We start from the raw sequence: 21214 nt of genomic DNA, 5'->3' as shown, positions 1-21214 counted from the left end.
GGGCCTCGCGGGCCCGCTGCGGGCTCGCGGGCCGGCGGCGGTGGGCGGCGGCGACCGACACGTGTCAGGCGGCGATTCGGCGGGGAAGGCGGCGCGGACATGTCCGGCGGGGTCCGGACGTGTCCGGCTGCGGGAGGAGGAAGAAGCTAGGGTTAGACCCGAAAATTCGGAGGGGGAGGTGATTTTATAGGTAGAGGGAGCTAGAAGAGTCCAAATGAGGTGCGGTTTTCGGCCACACGATCGTGATCGAACGACCGAGAGCATGGAGGGGAGTTTGCTGGGCTTTGGGTCACTTTGGAAGGGGTGTTGGGCTGCAACTCAAAGAGGGCTTTGCGGTTACCAGGTTAACCGTTGGAGTATCAAACGACCTCCAAATGGCACGAAACTTGACAGGTGGTCTACTGGTGCAATACCAAGGCCGCTTGGCAAACCTCGGGCCATTCCGAGAACATTTAACACCCGCACAAGAGAAGAGGCAAAAAGGGGACGCCGGATGACATAGGAGTGCCGGATTGCAAAACGGACAACGGGGAAAATGCTCGGATGCATGAGACGAACATGTATGCAAAATGAAATGCACATGATGACATGGCAATATGCAACACACAAGCAAATGACATGGCAATGACGGTGAATAACTGGCGGACACCTGGCGCAACGAATCCGGGGCATTACAGAAGTGAAGTGAAGTGGAAGATCTGAGAAAAGAGGCTCAACTTTTGTGCCTGCCCTTGCTGGTGCTTTGGATCGTTGTAGTTCCTATGTTGCCTTGTTATGCTGAAAAACTCTCGAGATGTAATAGGGCTAGATCTTGTCAGTTGTGATTTGTGTATTAGAACTCTGTTTGGACACTTGGTTTCGATGGTTTCTCTAATGGAAATCGGAGGGCGCCAAATAGGATATGCCCTATTTCGTTCCAGGAGATATTATTATCTTAGTTTGTTGTGCGATTTGTAACACCCACAATGACTTCACATTCAAGGAGATTGAACAAAACTTATATGTCAGACACAAGTTCGGGGAAGAGTTACAATAGATTACTTACAGAGGACACTCAGAGCTTACTCAAGCTTACCTGACTGGGCGAAAAAACTTCAGATAACCCTTTACATTGGCACACTCTTTGTGTCCCATGATGTATCTTTCCTTCAGCTCACCTTTTGGATTTTCCTCTACAAAATTTTTATTTGAAAATCTCTACTACTCCCTCCGTCCGAAAATACTTGTCATCAAAATGAACAAAAAGGATGTATCTAAAACTAAAATACATCTAGATACATCGCCTATTATTCATTTTGATGACAAGTATTTCCGGACGGAGGGAGTACTATAAAAAGCTGAGTTGGTGGTGATGGTGTGTCTGTCATCGTGCATTCACAACCGTCCGATCGATCTGATCTAACGGACACGATGAAATCTGGTCAATTTTGCAAACAGACGCCCGCCACTTCCGTCACATATTTGCAGATAACCCCCTGCCTTTCCCGTTCAGCCCCATGGCCCCCATCTCTTCCCCACGCCCACCTTATCCAATCATCTCAGGAAAGGCATGCCGCCGGCAGCGCTGGAACCGATCTGGTGCGGTGGCTCCCGTTGACGCCGTGTGCCCCTGGAACCTCTCATGCATCCTCTCAGCCACACGGCCCACCAACACCATGGCCCTCTCGTCACCATCTCTTCCACCCCATCCCCATCTTCTCCGATGCCGACCTCGGCAAGCATGCCGGCGACGCATCTCCTGCCCCCTCCTCTGCGCATTAGTCCCAGCGCCCAACATCTCCACACCCCCTCCTCCTCGCCATCTCCTCCACCCCCTGTCCCGTCTCCTGCCGCTGACCGCCGCCGGCTATGTGTTGCTTCCTTGGCGGCGGCGTTTCCGCATACTCCTCCTCCTCCTTCCCCACTGTCACTGAAGCGCCCCATGTGGAGGTGCTATGCTTGGCTAGGTCCTTCCCAATCCTCATCCCTCCCACCCGTGCCGCCTCCAAAATTCATTTTTTTTGTTACCCAGAGTTCAATTCGTGCGTCCAGGTCGAACTCTCTAGAAGCCAGTCTTGCAGAGTTGCAGTCCAATATAAATCAAATGGGTAGGCAGATGGGACTCAAGCTGCTTGCACTACACCTCAAGAGCCACACGCTCGTCACGCCAATCTGGAGGTGAATCTCCTTGCTTGTTTTTTGTTAAGCTACTTGGCTACCCGTTTTCCCATGGGACTGGTATACTACAGGCCGTTATGTTTAAGTAGTGATTGTCTGATGCCCTTTTAGGTCAGAAGATAGATGAGGCGAGATCTTCAGAGCCAATATTGTTTTTCACATATGTTCTAAGCAAACAACTAAAAGAAGGGCATACTATGGTTGACAAATGATTCCATGGCCTATTTGTAGATTCGTGGTGGTGTTGTATGTACACAAATTCATGTTCCCTGTGCATATGTAGCAAAGTGTTCAGTCAAACACATCTACTTCGTTCTTGTTTGTCCTGGAACCATTTATAAATGTGTTCTCAAGCTATAGTATATATGTTTTTTCGATATATTCATTGCTGCCATTTATCTTCTCATTTAAGTTTGGTGTGCCTAATATACTGGCACACAATGAGCAATGTTGAATCCTTGGAAGAAAGGTAACATAATATATTATTTTGTCTTCTACAGCTATTCCAAGGAAAGGAGCAGTTCTATTAACGATGGATATGATAATATGTATTGGAAAATGCTCGTCGTCCTGGTAATTTCGAAGATCTGGCATCAGCACAATCGTCTTATCTTTCAAATTTTGTAGTTATCGGCTCCAACGCTCGCATGTCTTGCAATTGCGAAGCCAATGTAAGGAGTCTGATGCGCCCGCTGGCGTGCATTCCTTCAGTGCCTCTCCTCTGGCATCAACCTGAATGACCACGGCAATCGTTGAATGTGAGGTGATCATTGCTTTCAATTCATTTTTGTGTTTATACTGAAGTGATTTGGTGTCTGTTTTGTAGGATAGTTTAACTTGCGAGAAAATACTATTGCATTTGCAAAAAACGATTATGCTTGATCTTATAAGCAATATTGCATTTTAAAAAGTATTTCTCACCAAGGAAGGTAATTATAATAAGCATAAGAATCAGCATGTGTTGTTTTTAGGATAACTGAAATATGCAAAAAAAAAATTGCCAAAAAAGATCCTGATCTTACTAAGCACAGAGTTCTTGGCTTAAGTACCAGGCAGTAGGTGACTGGTTTTCATGGCGTTACAGCCAAATCTTGCTTTATGTAATGTAAGAAGAGGCTGAAAGTTTGTTCTATTAAACAGCAATCTAATGATATATTATATGCAGCAAAGGTTGCCTGCAAGAAGCATTGCCTTCTGTACGTTGAGCATTTGTTTGTATATCTAAGCTCAATAAATTGCGTTTCACAATGACAATTCTGATATGTTGTTAGTCGTTCAGCTTAGCAATTCCACAAGTTGTAGTTCCAGCCAAACATCTAAATACTGAGCTCAAATTGCAGAAAATACTGGGTGTTCAGTACTCGATTTTGGACTATATGTTCACCTATCTCTAGGGTTCCATGATCTCATCTAAAGGATCTTTTTTGCTAACACATACCTTGATGTTGACATCGACAGCAGCAGAGATAATATACGCCATATAATCTTGTAAACATATGTGTAGATCAGTACAAGTACTTTCAGTCTTCCTCCTTGTGAATTAGTCTTTCAAGCTGTGGATGGTCAGGAGTCGCTTGAGCCCTGCAAAGATAATGTTCAAGCTACAGCTTGAGTCAGAATTTGTACGGATACATGAAAATGTGATGTATGCCGAGAAAAGGTCTGTTTGCTATGCAATTCAATTTTTAGCTTGCAATTGCAGTTAGAAGTTCAAACCGCAACTCAAGTATGTTGTTAATTTACAGTGAGCATCCACTTGCAGAAGATTTGTGCCTGGATGTGCTAATTGACAGTGAAATGTAGAAATAAGTTGCAACTTTGTAATATCCATCTGATATGTGAAACAAGAATTGTTACTAATTCACAACATGTATCTACGATTGTGAGATGGGACACCATGTGCACAGGGGAGGCAACACAAGGTCGAGAGAAAAGCCCGTGTAGAAAGAGATGCAACATATGGCCATCATTACAACTGTTATATTTTTGTATATGTTGTAATTATTCATGCAAAGGTTACAGGCTTGATGCACAATTATAAGTATCTGGAGGAGTTGACGAAGCGTGGAGTTTTTTCTTGACAATACAAAGAGTATGAGTTAGGAGACGTTGAAGTGCAACTACAGAGCAAGCATGACAGAGGTGAAGCTTTTACTGGAGAAAGTTGCGTAAAGTCTTTTTTAAGGAAAAGTTGTGTTTTCTTACAGCCGTGGAGTAGGATCCAGATAGGGAAGGGAAGGGGCTAGAGCAACAATAGTGTCCTTACCCATTAGACTTTAATCTATGTACCTTCTAATCATTTACCCGATTACTGCGGAAATAGAAGATAAAAGATGAGATATAAACTTGGCTCCTGAGCTCAAATAATTGCAATAAAATTCAATGAAGTCTTAATGTTTCGGAAACAAACATGTTGGACTGTTCTAGCTGTGTGCTACATTTCATCAATTTTGCATACAGATAAAACACTTGAACGTGCTTGCCTATTTTCATTTGTATTCACTATACCCCTGATACTTATGAGCTCGGCAACATAACTGAATATCCGAAGAAGATATGGATATTTTTAATAGTTGAGAGGACCCTCCACATATTTTGTCGAACAAACTACTCCTGTATCAATGCATCCTGGTTTTCCGTGCAACGCACGGGCATCTTACTAGTATATAGAGAAAACACTGCATGGAGAAATCCCTACAGTTTCTGTCAGTTTGTTTACTAATAATGATCTATATGTATATTTGTAGGTTTAAAGATGACATTTCTGGCAAGAAAATGCAGAATCGAGCAATACCATGCATCAAGTACAACATACAAATGACCTGCAAAAAAAGAAGCGTAAAATGATATAGCTAGTACTATAAGATATTAAAACAGGTGACTTGATCAAGTCAGTCTTTCCAGGCTGATTACAATTTTAAGTCTACAGAGAAAATGATATCTGTCTGATGCTAGCATGTGAGTATGCGACAATACACGTCAATATAGGATATTAGTGCCAGCACAGAACCATGTTAGTGGGACATCATTTCATCGATCGCCTATACTCCAAGGTTATACTATGTACATATCACACATCTTACAGCTACTCCCTCCGTTCAGAATTACTTGTCTCGAAAATGAATGTATCTAGAACTAAAATATGTCTAAATACATCCATTTCTGCGACAAGTAATTCCGAACAGAGGAAGTAGCATATATAAATTTAAAAAGTACAATTTGCTGTGGTGTTTGTCCCCTTCAATAAGCGTGAGAAGTGAATGAGCTGGTACTTGAAAACAGTAAGCTCCTAAGTTAGACAAGAAGAGAAGACAAATTAAACACAGTAAGCTACTAAGGTAGGAAATCGCCCAGTCCTATTGATCTCCCTGTGTTGCCAAAAAAAAAAAAAACGCCAAATAGGATATGCCCGCGCAGCTTCTATATAGGGCGTAGGTCGCTGCGAAGCGACGTAGCGCATACCCCTCTTGTGCGCTGCTGTTTCAATGGGCCAGCCATTTCGGGTTTCACCTCCAACAGGTTTTTATGGTTTTCTTTCTTTTTTTCTTTCTTTGCCCTTTTCTTTTTTTGTTCATTTTTATGTTTTCTTTTATGTTTTCCTTTTTATTCTTGTTTCTTTATTTGCTAAATATGTTAATGTTATGTTTTTTTTCTCCTTTCCTATTTCTTATTTATCAGCCATGTTTCAAATTTGCGAACAAATATTCTCAAATTGTGAACATTTTTTGACAGTTGAACATTTTTCAAATTGCCGAACACATTTTAAATTCAGTAACATTTTTTGTGAACTGGTGAACAGTTTTTAGAAGTTTGTCAAATTTTTTGTAAAAAGTGAACATATTTTCAAAATCATGAACATTCTTGAAATCGTGAACATTTTTTCTAAAATCCTAGACATTTTTTAAATCCGTAAACATTTTTCTGAATCATGAATATTTTTCATATTCACAAACATTCCTAGAAACTGTGTATATATTTTGGAAAACGTGAACATGTTTTGAAATTTTCTGAATTTGGTGAAAATTTTGTAAAATTTGGTAACATTTTTCAAAATTCTCGAACATATTATTAATATTATGAACATTTTCCTAGAAATACATGAACATTTTTTAAATTGTAAAAAAACTGAATAGTTGAATATTATTTTTGAAATTGCGAACATCTTTTGAATCCATAAGCATTTATGATGTGCTGAACATTTTTCAAACCACAAAAAATCTCTGAACTCACGAACAATTCAATAATTTGCAACTTTTTTTTTAAATCCTGAATTATTTTTAAAAAATAGAAAAGCTGAAAGCAGGAAAAAGACAAAAAAGACAAGGGGCTCCCTCCCGTGGCCGCCCATGAGGTCGCGTAGGGAGGGTGCGCGCTCCCGTGGCCGCCGGCGCGTACGACGCCATATAGGAGGTCCCGTGCCATTGGCTGGGCACATAGGGTGGTGTTTTGTTGGGGAGAGGGGCATTAGTTGCATATCTGTCACTAGGCCTCCAAGTGCAAGTGTAGCCCTCGACTACAACTGCATGACTTCAACACGACTGCAACTAGGTGGTGTCTTGTTGTGGGGAGGGGGCCAGTTGCATGTCTACCATTAGGCACGCAACTGCAAGTGTCCTCCTCGACTGTAACTCGGCGACTTTTTTGTCGATGGAGGGGGAGCGGTTGCATGTCTGCCACTAAGCACAGATCTGTAAGTGTTGCCCCCACTACAACTATGAGGTGTTTTGTTGCCGAGGGGAGTGGATAGTTGCATGTATGGCACTAGACACACAACTACAAGTGTTGCTCCCCAATGCAATTGCATGTCTTTGACGCGACTGCAACTTGGTCAGGAATACAATCTCTCTTTTTCACAGCAATGAGGGATACAATCTCAACAGAACCAAACTCTCACGGTCGTGTAGAGATACAATCTGCCAAAATATAACCAAACTCTCATGATCGTGTAAAGAGATCAATTGCTGCATCCTCTTATCTTGGTGCTTTGCTGCAGATCGTGTAAAGAGATCAATTGCTCCATCCTCTTCTGCTGCAGATCGTGTAAAGAGATCAATTGCTCCATCCTCTTCTCTTGGTGCTTTGCTGCAATAATTACTTATCCAATCCTCTGTCGTTTGCATGGCGGTAGCAAATCGCATGCAAAATACTCCCTCCGTTTCAAATTACTTGACTTTCATTTGTTTAGATATGAATGTATCTATACTTGTTTAGTGTCTAGATACATCCGTGTCTAGACAAATGGAGGTCAATTAATTTGGAACGGAGGGAGTATAAGTCTTTATAGAGATTCCACTACAAACCACATACTGATGTATATAGATGCATTTTAGAGTATAGATTCATTCATTTTGCTTCGTATGTAGTTCATAGTAAAATCTCTATAAAGACCTATATTTAGGAACGGAGGGAGTATGTGGCATCTTTCATCTCCAAGTTGACACTGCCGTAACAACAACCATTATAGCAGCTACTATGTCGCCCACAGGAACGCCCGTGCTCGGCTCCATCCGGCCAGGCGCAACCAACAGTCGCCATGTCGCCCACTGGAACGCCCATATTCAGCTCGGTCCGTCCAGACGTAAATACCTCCAGCCAATTGCCTGTTTTCTGTGATCGCTCAACCATCATCCTCTAAATCTATTCCCTTCGTCCCATAATATAAAAGCGTTTTTTTATACTAGTGTAGTACCAAAAATGCTCTTATATTATACTCCCTCTGTTCCTAAATATTTGTCTTTCTAGAGATTTCAACAAGTGACTACTCCCTTCGTTCGGAATTACTTGTCGCGAAAATGGATGTATGTAGATGTATTTTAGTTCTAGATACATCCATTTCCGAGACAAGTAATTCCGAACGGAGGGAGTACATACAAAGCAAAATGAGTGAATCTACACTCTAAAATATGTCTACATACATCCGTATGTTGTGTCCATTTGAAAGGCCTGGAAAGACAAGTATTTGGGAACGGAGGGAGTAGGACGGAGGGAGTAGATTGGAAGGAGAAGAAACAATTGATGCCGAGGAAGAGTTGATGACCATGCAACAGGATGAAGGAGGATCTTTCTTTTTTCCACAGCTAGATTGGATGGAGAAGGCACAATTGATGTGCTGGAGAAAATTGATGAGCACGTAATGGGGTGAAGGAGGATCTCAACCTCTCTTTCCATCGTGCACATGTATGTGAATCAACTCAGTCATCCTTAAAATACCTTCCCATTCCAAAACATCAATCATTCATTGTCCTGTCAGACTTCAGATACCCATTATGTCATCTTCCTGGGGTGAACATCACTTCAACGTCAAACTTCCTCAACAAGTGGCACTTCCACATCGTCTTCCTCTAGCGGCAACCAGTCCTCCAATGGCACATTCTCCTGTTGACTTTCCCCGACTGTAATCGGCTCAATCAAGCGATCAAATCAACTCCACAGAATTATAACTCATGCTGATCAATGGACCAATGATTTTATGATACTTCAATCATACTCCAGGCATTGCTCAACTAAAGATACTTGACATGTTAGCTGAGAAGGTCGATTATGTTGAAACAGAAAAAAAATCTATTACGTTATTCTAGATTAATGATTGCAATTCTATGGTGGTATGTTCATAATTTTACTCATCTGGAGAAGGCTTATGCGATGGATGTTGATTCCAGTGTATTCGCGTTAAGATAATACACTCTAGAAGACCGTTCTTCGAAACCACTCTAGGAGACTACAACTGTGCTACAAGTTTAACTGAAACAAATGTGATTACTTGCTGCGATATAGAGAAACAAAGATGGTGCATCAGAAGATTTTCAAATTTGATGAACCTCAAATTCTGTAGTGGGTTCCTGTGTCGAATATTTTAGTAAATATGGTGAATGAAGATCTTTAGCATAAACAAACGATAGTGACTATCACTTCAATTTGGTCAGGAAATTCAACGTTGAGAACATTAATCTCTTTGTGTAAAGCCAAACCCATTTTTTTTTTAGTAGCAGTACCAGTAATCAATGACAATATCACATTAGGTACCTACTTCAACTCAAGGTAAGTGATGATACAACAACAACAACATTTGTGATGTTTAATGAGGCTACGAAGGGACGTTTAGGCAACACTTGTGCATACCATACTGAAGCGCGATGGATTCAATTCAAAACCTTTATGGTAAAACACACATTCTGACTAAAGTTAAATTCAAGGAAATTGTAAGTATGCATGGAAAATTTCAAAGTGAGCTTCATTTTTGAACTTGATGAGAGGCTTGAGACGAATATTTAAACAAAATAGTTGAAGAGGTATGTTCATGCACTTTTCCGAAAGTTCAAGTGGTTTATAAAATTATAATGAGAGTATGTTCTTTATGATGGCTGCTGGAAAGCCAAGTTACGGGAGATTCTTCAAATTCTGTTATGCAAAAGCGAGATAACGAGGTATTGCAACTAAGTAACGGTTTAATTATCATAAGTATGGAATAGTTTTTTTTAAAATATCACCAACAAGATTTCCTTTTAACAGGGCAAGAGGCACTCCAAGAATGGAGGAGAAAGTGAGAAGAAGAATATGCTAGATACTCCCGTTTGAGCATCAACTAATTCCGGATGAAGTAGTAATTAATCAGCAACCTACGATAAACCCATACTTCTTCAGAGTTCCACCAAAATGAGAGTTTGACAAACTCCCGCCAGCTTCCTTCCTAGTATTTGTTCAACCCTCCATCTAGTATTAGTTCCATGAAACCTGAAAAGTAATAATAATAATACTATCAGGAACTTTTTTTTTTGCTAAATAATATTAGGAACAATTGACTCAACATCGAAAAGAAAGACTCATATGAAAAAACAAGTAAACAAAGGTGCTAATATTATAGTCCATCTATCTCACTTCCAAAAGTGAAAAAGAAAGTGAGTTATCATCTGGACAACAAGTTTACTTTATAGCACAAAATTACACACTATCATTTGTTGGGAAATAGAAATAACAAACTTCAGTATAGGTTTTATCAATTGCAATTACATTTCACGAAAAAGGAAAGAGCGGTCTTTTGTTTTGAATCGCAAACCATAGAAAGTATGGAAAGAGCGGTCATCATTGTAACAAGGAAAAAATAAAGCGTCATGAGCCCTGACAATGCGAATGGATAACCATTACTGGATGATCTACAAAAGCTAAAAGGAAAGTTATCATCTGGACAACATGTTTATTTTAGCACCAAATTACATCATTAACATTTGTTCGGAAATGGAAACAACAAGCTTCAGTTTTAGACTATAATTTTTACAATATTTCATTCATGAAAAAGGAAAATAGTGGTCATCACTATGACAAGGAAAATAAATAAAACAGCATGAATCCCGACAATGCAAATGAATGACTAATAGTGGATGATCTACAAAGAAGACACAAGAGAATAGTACACAGGGATACATAAGCTGGTTAGTAGATCAGGTCATACCCATTCACCATATCTAGACAGAACTAATTAACCGGATCATCTGTCAATTCCATGTCATCCTTCCTGCCTGAAAAAAAAAATGTTTCATCGGTCAATAACAGACACGGTGCTAACACGGAACAATTTGTAGTAGTATAAACTACGTGTTGCTGTGAAGCTAGCACTTGTGCGAATAGACATGATTCGAGAAATAAAAGAGCATGCATTGTACTCCCTCCGTTCCGAATTACTTGTCGCACGTATGGATGTATCTAGATGTATTTTAGTTCCAGATACATCCACTTGAGTGACGAGTAATTTGGAACGGAGGGAGTAGAACGGAACATGACATGAACTCCCTTGCTTAAAGGCCACTGTCCAAAACAGAACACACAGACTACATCTTCTTCCAGTACCCGCAGAAAAAAAGAAATAACTTCTTCCAGCAAGGTGGTCTGTCTGTGTTTGACTAACAAACATACTGCACGCTCGTACACACTAACAAGCAGTGAACTGCGAAGTACAGTACAGCAAGGTGGTCTGATGCCTGACTAGATCAATAACACCAGTAAAATTCATCCATTTGTTTGTTTCCACAAAAAATTAGCACAAGTCCTAGTTTTTGATTATACTATTTATGTGTGAAATCTTAGTAGCAACGATCAATTCGTCACCACCATGTATATATGACACGCGCCACAAGATTGTTTCCGGTCACAAAATTCATCCATTTGCTTGTTTCCACAAAATTCAGTTCAAGCAATGCACCAGCAAGTGATTTGTTTGTTTGTTTCCAATCTTAAAGAGCTCTTTTTCAAGAATTTCTGGCAGTTAATTAGAACTTGGAACAAGAAGGTGACTGATTTAGATTATTACCTGCCGTAGGGATGGTGCTGGATGCAAGCCACGGCGGGAGCACGCACGGCACAAGAGAGTACTCGTCCTGAAGCGGAGAGGCCCCTGTCACCTTGCCGTTGTGCATGTCCACGACGACGACGTGCTCGCCGACCTTGAGGTAGACGGCGTTGGCGTTGAGCGGGTCAAGAACGACGATCTGCGGCGCCGCCTGCGCCGAGTTGTCCTGCCACGGGTAGCCTCCGTCCGCCAAGACCTGCCTGAGCTCCACCTGGTGCTCCAGCGTCCAGCCACTGCCCTCGTCGCCGTCGAGCGCAAAGGAGCTGAGCAGGAACGGGTCGTGAGGAGAGACCTCGGCGTAGCGCAGCCGCCCCTTGCTCACGCCGATGCGCCGGTGCTTGGCCACCTCCCGCAAGAAGAGCCACCGGTCCTCGACCTTCCTGAGATCTCCATCCTCTTCTGTACTACGAGCACGCGCAGGCAGCACGCTGCCGCTGGGCAGCTCGACGAAGCGGATCTCCGGCCGGTCGGCGAAGGGGTCGACGGAGACGGCGCCCGAGGTCAGGTCGACCCACCAGAGGCGGCCGCCGAAGGCAACCGTCTCCTGGTTCACCTCCATCCCGCGGGGGGCGGCGGTCCGCACGGCACGCCCATCACCGTCTCCCACTCCCCTTTCTCCGAGAGAAACCGCTCGAGGTCGGCGCCGGCGACATGGAAGGCGAGCTCGGCGACGGCGAATCTGTCGGGCGGCCCACGCCCGAGCCAGCCGTCGGCCTGGGTGAGTAGGCCCATGTGGTGGAAGACGAGGGTCCTCCTGGAGCCGCCGATGTCCGGCAGGCGGAGCATCTGGCCGGTGAGGGGGTTGCAGACAAAGCGCTGGATTTCGGGGGGCGCGGACAGGTCCCAGGTGGTGCAGGGGCCCTCCGCCCGGAGGTCGTGGTAGCTGAGGAGGAGGTGGCCGTCGCCGCTGGCGGCGCCGACGTTGCCGAAGAGGACCTGGACGACGTTGGTGTCGGGGGCGGGGCGCGCCCTGGGGTTGACGAGGTGCGCCGGGGCCGTGACGTGGGAGATGCCCGGGGGCGCGACGGGGTGGAAGCACGCGCCCGGGGCCGACGAGGAGCGGTCGACCATGGACGTGTAGTCGACGATCGCCCATGGTGGGTGCGAGGGGGCGGCGGCGGTGGAGAGGGAGCGGCGGAGCAGGTCGGAGACGGTGGCGGAGAGGTCCAGGAGGCGCCGGAGCGGCATGGCGGCCGGTGGATGGATGGATGGATGGATGTGTTGGGCTGTTGGCTACTGTAGACTTGTGTCCTGGCACATGGACATGGGCAGCGGGTACTGTGGACTGCAGCTCTGCCCTGCCTCTGCCTGACAAACAAAGGCAAAAGGAAAAGCTTGGCGTGCCTCATAAGCAAACATGATTCTATAGAACATAAACTTTGTATTTTTATTTTGGCGGACGCTACAAATAAGTCGACTTATTTGTGCCAGTTTTAAGTCGCCTCCGTAACCGTCCGATCGGACGAGTCCCCGCCATCCGATCCAGATCCAAACTCGGTTAGGAGTGGTCGTTGACACCGACAAACCGTTGCAACGAAGCTCAAGCTGCAACGCAACAAGGCCAAAACAGACCGCACCTCACCTGGCCCCGCAGATCACGGGCGGCGGCGGCTGCCGCTCCCCCACCCTCAACGGCCCACCCTCCGGCGCCGCTCCGTCGGAGAACTCAACATCTGCAGCAGATCCGGTAGTGCCCCGCCGCCCCGAATCATCGTAGCGCGTCTCCCCCGACCCCCTGCATCGACCCCGATGGCGCAGCATATCTAAAGGGATATGCTCGCCTCCCTCTCAGCTCCAACCTCCCATGGATCCGCTGCATCCAGGTGGACGGATCCAACTCCGGCGAGCTACCAAGTACCTGCGGCGAGCAACTACCTAAATCCGCCGGTGTTCTTCCCAAAAGAACCACCATCCGCTGACAATTCCTCTGCAAATTGGGTAAGTTCCTTAGAAAACCCCTAGCGCACATGCTTGTATTTCTTGTTGCAATGGAGCTTCAGTTAGTAATTTGACTGTTGATGGAGCTTCAGTATACTGTTGATGAAAAATTCAGAAAGAAGTTTCAGAAAAGTTCAGTTTCATTAGTATTATGTATCCAGTGGTGCATTTGAAAAAAATAATTCAGAAACAAAACTGTAGGTTGCTGCAAAAAAATACCAAAAGTTCAGAAAGTTTAGTTTCATTAACTTAATTCCTTCTGCAAAAAATGAAGAAGTTCAGAAAAGTTGCATTTCATTGCCTTGATGTTTACACTGGTATAGTAGATTGAGATTGTTGTTGTTGAAAAATTCAGAAACCATTGTTTCCATTATGAAGTGTTGAACTGAAAATTGTGCATGATTGCTTCTTGCTTCTTCCTTCTTCTACTTTGTTTTACTGGAAGAATGTTTTAGAATTTAAAAAGTAACAAAAATGATAATGACTTCTGTTGAAATGGTATTAGTATGTTTCATACTAGAGAAAAATAAAAAACTGATATAATTGAGCATTTACAATATTGTTGCATAGAAGTAAAATGGTACTAGTACTAAAATCCCTGATGTATTGACCTTTCTTGAACTTTCAGGGTGCTGGTGAAAAGACGCGAGGTGAGGAGAGCTATGCACAACCATATGTTGCGACAAAATGGAGGAATGAATTCAGATGCCGGGCACAACTCAACCGCTGCAATGTATGATGATGATCAAGAGGACGATGAGATTTCATCTCAGCCGCTTATGCCCTATGTTGGCATGGAATTTGACTCTATTGATGATGCCAGAGAATTTTACAATGAATATGCCTTCAAGATGGGCTTTGGCGCACGCATTTGCGCTTCTAAAAAAGCCAAAAGAAAGGTCCTCCGACACTTATCAAGAAGGTTTTCCAGTGTGTGCACACAGGGAAGCCAGAAAGTAAAGGGGACAGTAGCACTACTTTTGAAGTGATCTCAATGGGAGGAGCTTCGTCTAGCACACAGAATTGGTTTGAAGTGGATGTTGGCAACAAGCGTCAAAAGAATCGGCTGTTGCGACATGATTGCAAAGCTCACTTGATTGTTGGGGTCAGAGGCAATAAATGGGATGTATCACATTTTGTTGCAGAGCATACGCACCCTCTAATGCCACAGCCGGAGCTTGTACGCTACTACCGCTCACACCGCAAAATCCTGGAAGAAGATAAGGATCTCATAATGACTATGCATGATGTGAACTTCTCAACTTCGTCGTGCATGGGAATGCTTGGAAGGGTGCGTGGCGGAGACTGCAGGACACTACCATATGTCAAGAGGGATGTTTCAAACTTTCGGTCCAATCTGTGACAAAACCTAAACCTCCGAGACATGGATTTCACAATTCAGTACTTTGAAAGGCGGCAAGCTGAGAACCCTCAGTTCTACTATGCAAAGACGGTTGACGAGGAGACCAACTCTGTCACAGGTCTCTTTTGGGTGGATGGGAGGACAAGGGCATTGTACCCAAGTACAAAGATTGTATCTTCTTTGATACAACATTTTGCACAAGTCAATACAACATGCCATTCGCTCCGATTGTTGGAGTGAAGAACCAGTTGCAAATGGTGTTGCTGGGTTGTGCATTGCTGCCAAACGAACAGATTGAAACTTTCAAGTGGGTGTTCCAACATTTTTTGCTTGCCATGAACAAGAACACCCATTGAACATTATGACCGACCAGGACAAGGCCATGGAAACTGCCATATCTCAAGTCCTGCCCAACACGATGCATAGATGCTGCAAATGGCACGTCCAACGAAAAGTGCGTGAGAAGTTGGGCAGGATAATGAGTAGGGATGAGGTTTGATACGTCTCCAACGTATCTATAATTTTTTATTGTTCCATGCTATTATATTACCCCTTTTCGATGTTTATGGGCTTTATTTTACACATTTATATCATTTTTTGGACTAACCTACTAACCGGAGGCCCAACCCATATTGCTGTTTTATTGCCTGTTTCAGTATATCAAAGAAAAGGAATATCAAACGGAGTCCAAACGGAATAAAACCTTCGACAAAGTTATTTTTGGAACAGAACCAATCCCAGGGACTTGGAGTGCAAGCCAAGGGATCATCAAGGAGGCCACGAGACAGGGGGTGCGCCCTGCCCTCTCGTGGGCCCCTCGAGGCTCCCCCGACCGACTTCTTTCGCCTATATAAGCCTACGTACCCTAAAAACATCGACACAGAAGATAGATGGGGATTTCCGCCGCCGCAAGCCTCTGTAGACACCAAAAACCTCTCGGGAGCCTGTTCCGGCACCCTGCCGAAGGGGGGATCCCTCACCGGTGGCCATCTTCATCATCCCGACGCTCTCCATGACGAGGAGGGAGTAATTCACCCTCGGGGCTGAGGGTATGTACCAGTAGCTATGTGTTTGATCTTTCTCTCTCGTGTTCTCTCTACGGCACGATCTTGATGTATTGCGAGCTTTGCTATTATAGTTGGATCTTATGAAGTTTCTCCCCCTCTACTCTCTTGTAATGGATTGAGTTTTCCCTTTGAAGTTATCTTATCGGATTGAGTTTTTAAGGATTTGAGAACACTTGATGTATGTCTTCCCGTGTTTATCTGTGGTGACAATGGGATATCACGTGCCACTTGATGTATGTTTTGGTGATCAACTTGCGGGTTCCGCCCATGAACCTATGCATAGGGGTTGGCACACGTTTTCGTCTTGACTCTCCGGTAGAAACTTTGGGGCACTCTTTGAAGTACTTTGTGTTGGTTGAATAGATGAATCTGAGATTGTGTGATGCATATCATATAATCATGCCCACGGATACTTGAGGTGACAACGGAGTATCTAGGTGACATTAGGGTTTTGGTTGATTTGTGTCTTAAGGTGTTATTCTAGTACGAACTCTTGAATAGATTGATCCGAAAGAATAACTTTGAGGTGGTTTCGTACCCTACCATAATCTCTTCGTTTGTTCTCGGCTATTAGTGGCTTTGGAGTGACTCTTTGTTGCATGTTGAGGGATTGTTATATGATCTATCTATGTTATTATTGTTGAGAGAACTTGCACTAGTGAAAGTATGAACCCTATGCCTTGTTTCCTATCATTGCAATACCGTTTACGCTCACTTTTACCATTAGTTACCTTGTTGTTTTTATTATTTCAGATTACAAATACCTATATCTACTATCCATATTGTACTTATATCACCATCTCTTCGCCAAACTAGTGCACCTATACAATTTACCATTGTATTGGGTGTGTTGGGGACACAAGAGACTCTTTGTTATTTGGTTGCAGGGTTGTTTGAGAGAGACCATCTTCATCCTACGTCTCCCACAGATTGACAAACCTTAGGTCATCCACTTGAGGGAAATTTGCTACTGTCCTACAAACCTGTGCACTTGCAGGCCCAACAACGTTTACAAGAAGAAGGTTGTGTAGTAGACATCAAGCTATTTTCTGGCGTCGTTGCCGGGGAGGTGAGTGCTTGAAGGTATATCTTTAGATCTTGCAATCAAATCTTTTTGTTTCTTGTTTTATCACTAGTTTAGTTTATAAAAGAAAACTACAAAAAAAATGGAGTTAAGCTTGTCTCATACGCTTCGTATTTTTAATATCTTTCGTGAGAATGCCGGAAAGGAAAATTGTTCTCAAGTGCTAGAAGAAGAATGCATTATAATGTTTGGTACTAGATATTTGAATGATGAGCATGATTGCAATGTTGTTAGTATTAATTCCTTGAATATCCATGATGCTAATGATATGCAAAGCCACAAGCTTGGGGAAGCTATGTTTGATGAATATGTTATTTTTTGTCCCCCAAGTTTTGATGAGAAAATTTATTATGATGATAGCATGCCTCCTATTTATGATGATTATATTGATGAAAGTGGGTTTGGAAGAGTGTCGACTTTATTTAGTGATGAATCCACTATTTCGGAAAAGGTTCCAATTGATTATGAGAACAAAGTTGCTATCTATGATGATTATTGTGATGACTTGTATGCTATTAGGAATAATGATAACTATGAAACTTGTCATCATGATTTTAGTTTTCAATTGGATTATGCCTCACATGATAATTATTTTGTTGAGTTTGCACCCACTACTATTGATGAGAAGAATTTTGCTTATGTGGAGAGTAGTAAAAATTCTATACTTGTAGATCATGAAAAGAATGCTTTAGGTGCTGGTTATATTGTTGAATTCATTCATGATGCTACTGAAAATTATTATGAGGGAGGAATATATGCTTGTAGGAACTGCAATAATATCAAGTTTCCTCCCTATGTGTTGAAAATCTTGAAGTTATGCTTGTTTAGCCTTCCTATGCTAGTTGATTATTGTTCCCATAAGTTGTTTGCTCACAAAATCCCTATGCATAAGAAGTGGGTTAGGCTTAAATGTGCTAGTCATATGCTTCATGATGCTCCCGTTATGTTTCAATCCTTATCTTTTATGTGAGCATCATTGTCATCATCATGCCTAGCTAGAAAGGCATTAAAGAAAAGCGCTTGTTGGGAGACAACCCAATATTTATCCTTACTGTTTTTGTGTGTTCACGTGATTATGCTATTGTAGTAATCATGTTTTATAGCTTTTGTTTCAATGAAGTGCCAAGTAAGACCTTTAGGATAGCTTACGGTGATAGTTGTGTTGATCCTGCTGAGAATCAGAAACATTTGCACCCAGTAAATTAGTTTTGTTAATTCCCAGAAATGTGATTTTGATCTGATTCGTTTTTCTCTGGATTGGTACACAGATTTCTTAGGACTTCCTAATTTGGTAGAATTTTAGGAGTTACAGAAGTATACGTTTGATACATATTACTACAGACTGTTCTGTTTTTGACAGATTCTGTTTTCTATGTGTTGTTTGCTTATTTTGATGAATCTATGAGTTGTATCGGAGGGCATGAACCATAGATAAGTTTGAATACAGTAGATATTACACCAATATGAATTTAGAATGAGTTCATTACAGTACCTAAGTGGTGGTTTTATTTTCTTATACTAACGGAGCTTACGAGTTTTCTGTTGAGTTTTGTGTTGTGGAGTTTTCAAGTTTTGGGTAAAGATTCGATGGACTATGGAATAAGGAGTGGCAAGAACCTAAGCTTGGGGATGTCAAGGCACCGCAAGGTAATATTCAAGGACAACCAAGAGCCTATGCTTGGGGATGCCCCGGAAGGCATCCCCTCTTTCATCTTCGTTCATCGGTAACTTTACTTGGAGCTATATTTTTATTCACCACATGATATGTGTTTTGCTTGGAGCATCATTTTATCTTGTTAGTATTTGCTTGCTGTTATTTAGAATAGTGTTTTGCATCTTTATTTTCAATAAAAAAGTCAAGGATAGCCTTTGCCATGCTTATTTTGCTAGTATACATGTTGCTGTTTGAAAACAGAAAGTTTACCGCTGTTGCAAAAATTCCCTAGCAAAGTCAGAGCATGATATAATGTTGAAACTTTTTGCATAATGATTTCTGATAAATCTTATACTGCTTAGTATTTTTCTCATAATTTTTGGAGTTAGGGAAGTATGATGAATCTTGCATTCTTTACAAACTGTACTGTTTTGGCAGATTGCTGTTATGGTTGCATTGTTTGCATATGTTTGCTTGTTTAATGATTCTATTTGAGGATAGGAGTATTAAATACGCAGAGACATTTAGTATGCAATGTTGAATAATAATTTTAGTGATTTGTTATAGTAGAAAATGATAAGGTTTTGCATTGGTTTATACTAACCTATCTCACAAGTTCTTGTTGAGTTTGTTGTGGATGAAGCTTTTGATAAAAAAGAGAAACCATGATATGAGAGGAATTAAGGAGACACAAAAGTTCAAGCTTGGGGATGCCCAAGGCACCCCAAGATAATATTTCAAGAAGTCTCAAGCATCTAAGCTTGGGGATGCCCCATTAGGCATCCCATCTTTCTTCTTCAACAACTATCGGTTAGTATCGGCTGAACCTAAGTTTTTGCTTCTTCACTTATATCTTTTCGGAGTAGTTTGTCATTTGCTCTAGTACATCACTTATATCTTTTAGATCACGGCGGTGGTTATATTTTGTAGAAATTGCTAGTCTCTCATGCTTCACTTATATTATTTTGAGAGTATTTTAGAACAGCATGGTATTTGCTATGGTTACAAAGTTGGTCCTAGAATGATGAGCATCCAAGTTGGGTATAATAAAAACTATCATAAAAAGTGAATTGGATGCCATGATCAATTTGATACTTGATAATTGTTTTGAGATATGGAGGTAGTGATATTAAAGTCATGCTAGTTGAGGTGATTATGAAAAATGCTTGTGTTGAGGTTTGTGATTCCCGTAGCATGCACGTATGGTGAACCGCTTTGTGATGAAGTTGGAGCACAATTTTATTTATTGATTGTCTTCCTTATGAGTGGCGGTCGGGGATGAGTGATGGTCTTTTCCTACCAATCTATCCCCCTAGGAGCATGCGCGTAGTACTTTGTTTTTGATGACTTCTAGATTTTTGCAATAAGTATATGAGTTCTTTTGACTAATGTTGAGTCCATGGATTATACACACCCTCACCCTTCCACCATTGCTAGCCTCTCTTGTGCCGCGCAACTTTCGCCAGTACCATACACCCACCATATACCTTCCTCAAAACAGCCACCATACCTACCTATTATGGCATTTCCATAGCCATTCCGAGATATATTGCCATGCAACTTTCCACCGTTCCGTTCATATGACACGCATCACCTTTGTCATATTGCTCTTTGCATGATCATGTAGTTGACATTGTATTTGTGGCAATGCCACCTTCATAGTTTTCATACATGTCGCTCTTGATTCATTGCATACCCCGGTACACCGCCGGAGCATTCATATAGAGTCATATCTTGTTCTAGCTTTGAGTTGTAATTCTTGAGTTGTAAATCCATAAAAGTGTTGAAAGTGCGTTATATCGACTAGAGGGGGGGGGTGAATAGGCGATTTTTATGAATTCTCCACTGAGGAATTTTCTGGTGAGGAAATTCCTTAGTGAAGAACTACTTGCAGCGGAATAAGTACTCAGGAGTAAATATAACAGGATACAAACATAGTCATCATGATGAGATGAGGACTAGCACTGAGTACAGAAAGCGTAAACACAGGATAACAAGATGAAGACAAACAGACTGAAGAAATTGAACTGAGGAATTTGTGAAAGTCTTCAGTCAAAGTCTTCAAACACAGATATGAACAACATTCAACACAGTAATGAGGAAATGAAAGAGTTGAGGAAATAGAACCAGTCAGTTGGTGAAGACAATGATTTGGTAAACTAGTTCCAATTGCTGTCTCAGTTGTACGTCTGGTTGGAGTGGCTGAGTATTTAAACTCGAGGACACACAGTCCCGGACACCCAGTCTCTGAGCCGCAACTCAGGACACCCAGTCCTCACCGTATTCTCCTTGAACTAAGACCACGCAGGCCTCGTCCAATCACTCGTGGTAAGTCTTCAGGTGACTTCCAAACCTTCACAGACTTGGTCACTCGGTGATCCACAATTCCTCTTGGATGCTCTAGACCTTGACGTCTAACCGTCTGGAAGAAGCATAGTCTTCAAAGGTAACAAGCGTCGGATCCACGCAGGATCAATTTCTTCAGTGATGCTCAATAACTTTGGGTTTGTGGGGGTTTGGTTTTGGATTTTCCTCACTTGATGATTTTCGCTCAAAGTCCTCGGAGGATGGGTTGCTCTCAAATGACAAGTGTCAAGTTCTCTCGGAGCAG

At 42.4% G+C, this 21214-nt stretch overlaps 1 protein-coding gene and 1 pseudogene across 8 annotated transcripts; one reads left to right on the top strand and one right to left on the bottom strand.

Moving 5' to 3' along the window:
• Positions 1-1503: 1503 nt before the first annotated feature.
• LOC119307323 (verprolin-like) lies at positions 1504-4039 on the top strand. 8 transcript variants are annotated; one of them, XM_037583406.1, is made up of 4 exons: positions 1504-1946; positions 2032-2157; positions 2658-2705; positions 2785-4039. In XM_037583406.1, the coding sequence occupies exons 1-4, from the start codon at positions 1849-1851 to the stop codon at positions 2891-2893; spliced, it is 381 nt and encodes a 126-aa protein (XP_037439303.1). In that variant the 5' UTR covers positions 1504-1848; the 3' UTR covers positions 2894-4039. The 8 variants fall into 8 exon arrangements, 2 of the variants coding, with proteins under 2 accessions (XP_037439303.1, XP_037439302.1); XR_005149252.1 differs by lacking the exon at positions 2658-2705 and having other exon boundaries at positions 1504-2157; positions 2785-2915; positions 2984-4039; XR_005149253.1 differs by lacking the exon at positions 2658-2705 and having other exon boundaries at positions 1504-2157; positions 2785-2920; positions 3662-4039.
• A 5545-nt stretch (positions 4040-9584) lies between these two features.
• LOC119307322 lies at positions 9585-12800 on the bottom strand (annotated as a pseudogene).
• Between the last annotated feature and the right edge of the window lie 8414 nt (positions 12801-21214).

Source organism: Triticum dicoccoides, chromosome 5B, assembly GCF_002162155.2.
Source record: "Triticum dicoccoides isolate Atlit2015 ecotype Zavitan chromosome 5B, WEW_v2.0, whole genome shotgun sequence".
In the NCBI taxonomy this organism is placed as follows: domain Eukaryota; kingdom Viridiplantae; phylum Streptophyta; class Magnoliopsida; order Poales; family Poaceae; genus Triticum; species Triticum dicoccoides.
The sequence above is the reverse complement of the archived record's forward strand: the minus strand, read 5'-3'. Positions and strand labels throughout refer to the sequence as shown.

Bases quoted from the DNA above. Each gene is read 5' to 3' on its own strand.
- LOC119307323 (XM_037583405.1), top strand. From the start codon at position 1,622: ATGCATCCTCTCAGCCACACGGCCCACCAACACCATGGCCCTCTCGTC. The intron at 2,158-2,657 runs GTGAATCTCCTT...TGTCTTCTACAG, and splicing joins CTCGTCACGCCAATCTGGAG to CTATTCCAAGGAAAGGAGCA. The intron at 2,706-2,784 runs GTATTGGAAAAT...CAAATTTTGTAG, and splicing joins AACGATGGATATGATAATAT to TTATCGGCTCCAACGCTCGC.